The sequence below is a fragment of the Gavialis gangeticus genome, unplaced genomic scaffold (assembly GCF_001723915.1).
Source record: "Gavialis gangeticus isolate Ggan-Ray unplaced genomic scaffold, GavGan_comp1, whole genome shotgun sequence".
Classification (NCBI taxonomy): Eukaryota; Metazoa; Chordata; order Crocodylia; family Gavialidae; genus Gavialis; species Gavialis gangeticus.
In genome coordinates, this window is record NW_017729030.1 from 54091701 (window position 1) to 54097927 (window position 6227).

The 6227-nt window shown below is 41.2% G+C and overlaps 1 protein-coding gene across 3 annotated transcripts in view; it reads left to right on the forward strand.

Annotated features, from left to right (window-relative positions):
• Positions 1 to 6227, forward strand: part of SLC20A2 (solute carrier family 20 member 2) — a 97121-nt gene that overhangs the window by 27947 nt on the left and 62947 nt on the right. For all 3 annotated transcript variants that reach the window (XM_019522240.1, XM_019522242.1, XM_019522241.1), the window contains exon 2: positions 306 to 858. In XM_019522240.1, coding sequence (XP_019377785.1) covers positions 570 to 858 — 289 coding nt within the window. In that variant the 5' untranslated portion in view covers positions 306 to 569. The remainder of the gene's footprint in view (positions 1 to 305; positions 859 to 6227) is intronic.

Sequence of the window (6227 nt, forward strand, 5' to 3'; positions counted from 1 at the left end):
TTTCCCTTCCCCCCCGCCACCCAAGCCCCCCCCCCCAACTAATCACACTGTGCAGCTTAAATTAAAAATATAACCTTTCAGAATGATCAGTATGTTTTTTGGTTACTGATTTTTATGCCAGAACTGTATATTGCTGTGAAGGTGACCTAATTTTAATTTTTTTTCCTCAATTGCTTTATGGTACAAAGCATCACATGCCAAAGTTAGATTAGTGGATTTAAATCATTTCTTTACTTCTGAAAGGACACAGTGTTACAAGCTCGGCAGCGTATTTCATTGTTTATATGTTTGTGTTTCTGTTGCAGGACAGCACATCACACTTGTACCAGTTTGGAAGCAAAATATGGAATGTGTTTCACTGCTCGCTGAACACAGCCAAATGAACAGTATTGACAGTAGTTTGAAAATCAGCAGTTAGCAGTTTCTTCACACTACCCAGCACTTTCCAGAGAGAACTCATTGTTTACAAGAAATCTGCTTTACAAATCCGCTAGAGAACCCTCCAGCTTTGTCTATTTAAATATTTTCAAAGGGGAAGCATTTACCTACAAGCACACTTTGGGGGAAAGATGGCGCTGGTTGAGTACCTGTGGATGGTTATTGTGGGTTTTATCATTGCTTTTATTTTGGCATTTTCAGTTGGTGCCAATGATGTTGCCAATTCTTTTGGGACTGCTGTGGGCTCCGGTGTGGTTACTTTGCGCCAAGCTTGTATTTTGGCTTCAATTTTTGAAACCACTGGTTCAGTATTACTGGGAGCAAAAGTAGGAGAAACGATCCGGAAAGGTATCATTGATGTTAACCTGTATAACAGCACCGTGGAACTGCTGATGGCAGGAGAAGTCAGTGCAATGGTTGGTAAGTAACTCTTTCATTTTTTTTAAGTGATAATAATTGCCCTGGGGAAATCCTTTTCATCAGTCATGTTTCTATCATGTTTAAGCATTCCAAGCTTTTGCACCAGCATGTCTGGTTTTGCTTTTCAAAAGAGACATGCATTCCTGTTTATGAGTCCTTTGTTTTTCCCTTATGTGTGCTAATCATTTGCATTTATTTTAATGTTCACAGCTTTTAAGTAAAATCAAAAGGCTTTAGGTAATGGACAGCAGAAATTTTCTCAGGGTTACCAAACAACCAATTATCTTATTTGGAAAAATGTGTTAGTAAGTTAATACATTGTTTATGGCTGCAAAAACAAGTCTCAAGACATGGCTGTTAACAGTAAATAACATATTGTTGCAATTATGTCAACCCTACTTTTTCAGGTTCAGGTTTAGGAAGAACAGTTTTTCCCCCCTGAATACAAGTCAGTAACTACACATCTTGAACTGCTGTTGCCCTTACAAAGTCCCACAGGAGAATCAAATAACAAAGGACCCATAGGGTTAAATGTATTAAAAATACTAAAATAAAAACTGAACTGAAAAAAAAAAAGATTCTGACTTGGTATTTTTATTCCACATACAAAGATATTGCAAAAGGCAATAGGACAAAAGCAATATAGGACAAAAGGCAAGTTGTACATGGGGTCAACATATAATTGGGCCCCCTAACAAGTCAAGTATAACTTTTATGGATTTTTGGAGCCGAAAAAATATCGATAGACTCTATAATCATAGCAATATAGTACCTTTTCTGAGGATTACCCAAAGCATATTATTATTATTTTTTAAAGAGAAGATTCCCTTTTCATGCATACACAGTGGACAGTAATTAATTATACACTTGTATGAGGGTCATGATATAACTGAAAAGAACAATAAAGTAGATGGTCACATGCTTCATGTAATTTTAATCCTTCTGACTCATGTTCCCTCATAAAGCTAAAATAGGCTTTGGGTTTTTTTGTTGTTTGTGCCTACCCACATAGCTTTTGTTTGCTTTTAAACTAATCCTCATTTAGAACAAATACTATGTTCAAGGGGAAATAAAATAAATTTCAGAGCATATTCTTTATGTGCAAAAAGGCTTTGTGAACTTTGGAGATGTCCGATAGGAATTGGCAGCAAAGGCCATAGGTCAACCACATTAAAAAAATAATTTGAGAGATCCAGAAGGGGGACTTTATAATGTGGAAGAGAGCATTAAAATGTAGAATCAGAGTGAGTCTGTGATGAGCACTCCCTATGTTCTGTCTGAAACCATGGCAGTGCCTCAAAGTTTGGTGAATTCTTTACAGCCCCACATGTGTGGGATCATGTAAATCTGTGGGAATATCAGCATAGCTTTTATGCATAGAAAAATTCCATATACCCCTGACACATCTTGTCCCACAAAATTCCCTCCTCCTTCCCCTGTACACTCATCTGCACACTTCTTTCTGCCTTATATCTGAGCATCAAGTGCTGGTTTCTCTAAGTACCTGTTGGGTGGCTGTTTTTCATTCATGTTGGGGGAATAGTAGTCACTCTCTGATACAAATGCTGGCATTTTCTTGTAGTAGCCAGCAATCACATGGGGTGGCCCTCTGTTGCTGTTGTCGCTTCCATGACTACAACTTGTACGAGGACCAAGTTCTTCAAAGAGGAATATGCTGTCTTTGGCCCAGTGCTTAATTGCTTGTTCCCAGTGTCCTGCAAGTGAATCCCAAATGCCTAATCTGTTCCCTGTGAAGTAGGAACAGCATCTTTCTCTACATGTGCTAGTACCACTGTACCATATATTTAGCCATGCCTTTCAAAGGGGCTTTTAGCAGTGTTGACATAGCTGCACAAGTTCAAGCTGCTATTTGGTTTGTAATTTGCCTTGCATACTCTGGTTTGAAATTTAAGTGACATGTATCTTTTGACCTTCAGATTCTTAACAATCATGATCATCTTTAGTAGGATGGCTTCATTTTCCTCATTTGTATCTATTTATGACATCCTGATCCGCCAAACCCTGGATCTAGGCAGGGGTGGCCAAACTTCTAAGTATCAAATACCGCCTGCAAAGGCAACGGGCCAAAGCTCAAAGAACACAACTTATTTGCATGTGTATTTACATAAGCATGTGTGAACTTCATGACCAGTTTCATTCCCATCCTCCAGTGATGGTATTTTAAGGACAAATTCCATGTTTTAAATCTCAGAATTAATCAAAGCTCACAAACCACAAAAGCTGTTTTTCTTTCCTTTTCTCTCCCTAGACTTTCTTCTTTTCTCTAGTGATACCACTTACTTTGTTAACAATGTTCTCTCCCGGTTTTTATCGGATTTTGTTTACCTTTCTCTCCCTGTGTGTGTGGCTCTCTGTCTTTCTGGGCAGGCTTTTGTAACAGTTATTCACCCCTTCTCTGAAACATTGTGGACTGTTCCTTACCACAATGGCAGTATTGTCCACAGGTCCAGCTTTAGGATTTTGAGGGAGGTCAAATGAAATAACTATTCAAGGCACCCCTAAATGCACAAGGAGGAACAGACAGATGGTGGGGTCCCTGCAGGAACAGTGCAGATCTGTTGCCTAACCTGGGATTTGCCTAGCTGCCCACTCTTACAGGATTGTTTCACTGGGCTGTATTCCAGACAGTCAGGAGGTTTGGGCACTGTTGGCATCTGGACTGTGTTCTGGTGAATTTTAGTACTAGTGTGACATTTTAATTAGGAGTTACAATATCCCCATGAAGTGCATAACTTTTACCCCATCACTGTTGATAGGAATCCAAGACTAAGGATCCTCATTTAGGAATGTACTAGGAATTCTCACTAAGGATGTACAGAGAGACAGTGGCAGAGCTGGATTGCTGACTTAAAAGAGTTTTTTTGCTGTCAATCCTGTCCTCAGTTCACTGTTCAAGGCAGCCTGTTGCACTGTGAGGACTCCCTGCTGCCACACTGAAGGCACCATGGCCATTCCCATCTCTGGCACCTTCAGTTACTTTTGCTGTGGCTCTCTTACCCTCTCCTGAATGGTGGTGCTAAAATAAGGGCCCTTCTCTCACCTTATATGTTCATTGCCACTTTGGCACAGCTGTGGCAGGCCTTGACTTTATTGCCCCTGATTTACCAGCGAGGGATCAGAGTATTTGGATTATTTAAAAAAAAAAAATCTTTGCCTAATTCATAAGTTTATGTCTGTGATTGACCTATCTGGTCTTTCCACAGACTCTACCACATGACTTCTCATCCACTGCACAGCCCACATGCTGGCTGGAGAGGTTTCTAAGTTCATCTATTCTTATTTTAGTGTAGGGCAAGAGAAAGCTATAAATTACAGAGCAGGTGCTCCTTGGTTTAGCTAGGGTTTCCAAGAGGGGTAGGAGTACCAGTTGTTTTGGGACAGAGTCCCAGAAGAGATTAGTTTTACGTAGTGCTTGACTTCCAAATGGAGCTGTGTGCAGTGCTAGTGGATCACTGTAGTAACATTGAGTAGCTCTGTCTCTGAGTGGGAAATGTGATCATGCAAAAACTAGTTTAGAGTGATAAAAGCCTGTTCAAACCAGTCTGCGAAGTGTTTTTTCTAAGTGTACCTTGGATTGTCCTGTTACGTTGATAAACAGGATGTCAAACTTGTCAGCATGGTCAGTCTCAGCTAGAACTTCCTAATAAAGACGAATTTGATGTTGATTTGGGTGTTCCTGACTTTGGTATAAACATGCTTTTTTCCATCCCTAGCTTTCAGAGCTATCGTCGTTCTGGTCTTTCCTCCAGAATCATTCCCAAAAGAATACCCTGGCAATACTGAGCTTCCCTCCTCCCACATACAGCCCCTTCCCTCTTCACCTGGAGAAAAAAACCCAGCCTCCCCTCTGCTAAGACCGGCAGGGCACTTTGCCCTCCAGAATATCTGACACCATTGCCTCAGAAACCAAGAATTCATTGGTTGCTGGCTACTCACCACAAATGCAGCTCCAGGCCATCTGATTAGGTGAAGCTTTGATGCAAGAGACCAAGGCAGAAAGTACTAAAAGAGGGCCAGCAGCTCTCTGTATCTGTCACAGCCCAGAACTTCCCATCCTTTAGAAGCAGAGTCAGGGATTCTGGTTGCCAGTACATGCTCAGTGGCCTTTTTCCTGTTACTGATAGTCCTTTGCGAAGCTCTTGGTGCACATTGCAATATTTCGGAAGAGGTTGGTGCTCTTTAGGCTGCAGTTAGTGCTTCTTGGCCAAACAGGACAGTCTGGTTTTGATGCAGAATTGAGAATTTGTTGAACTTTTGTCAGTGCCATAGCTCTGTACCATCATTTCAACAATTTCAGCCAGCAGGGCAGCAGCTTGTAGAGGAATTAGAGTGAGGCAGCTGTAGGGCTTCTCTGATGATAAATATCCATCCACCAAGCCAGGAACGTCACCGTGATGCTTCTATGTATCCTCCTCTTTGCAAAGCTGCTCAGGAGTAATAGACTTGAGCTAGAACTCACCAAGCAGTCTACAAAAACCACTACTGACAAACACCTGGGCCAAGAGTCCCTTCACACCCACCCCAGCACACAGGGTAGCTATGCTTTGGCACACAATGTTTAGCCTCCATTTAAAATATTTTTTAAAAGTTAGAGAGCGAAGGAGGAAGCAAGACAGCCAGTGACATTTGACAGGATTTTATTGCAGGTGTTTTGGGGTTCCTGGCTTGTGTCAAAGCAGAAGCAATTTGAGGGGAATCAGACCCTCTTTTTTTTTTTTTCCTATCACTAGCATTGCTAGTCTGCACTGTGGCCCTTCACCAGGTCATGGAGACAGAAGAAAAACAGCACTTTGAGATGTCCTTATATGGAAGGGATTATGGGGCTGGCTGGCTTTTGCACTGCAACTACCAGGTTGTTGTAGTTCAGATGGTTTATGTTTGGGAAGAGCTAGTTAGTTTTAGGTCTGAAAGCTCCTTTCCAAATTATTATTTACTTATTCCGAAGCCTTACATATTCCTGCCAGAACTGGGGTGCCATTGTGGTGGGCACTGAGCAAACATAGTTAGCATTTTGGAGCAGAAAGTTTCTCTGGCAGTCCAGTGAAGCAAGAATTCTAAAAAATAATAGACAGCATGCTGACAATGTTGAATATGTGTGTCTTGTTACATTTTTTAGACTTGCACATAATTCTCTTGTACGCACCTTGTTGGAGAAGTGTCTGCTGTTTTAGGCAAGCTAATCTATTAAAAGACCTTTTGAACCCCTCTGTTGGCAGATGTGTGTCTCAAGTATGTTTGAGTAGCCCTTTATTAAATTCTGTCTTGTTTTCCATGTCAGAAGAATGGGAGAAAATTACCACTGTCTTAGGTGGTTCCCTATGACAGCCCAAATGACCTGACTCTCACTT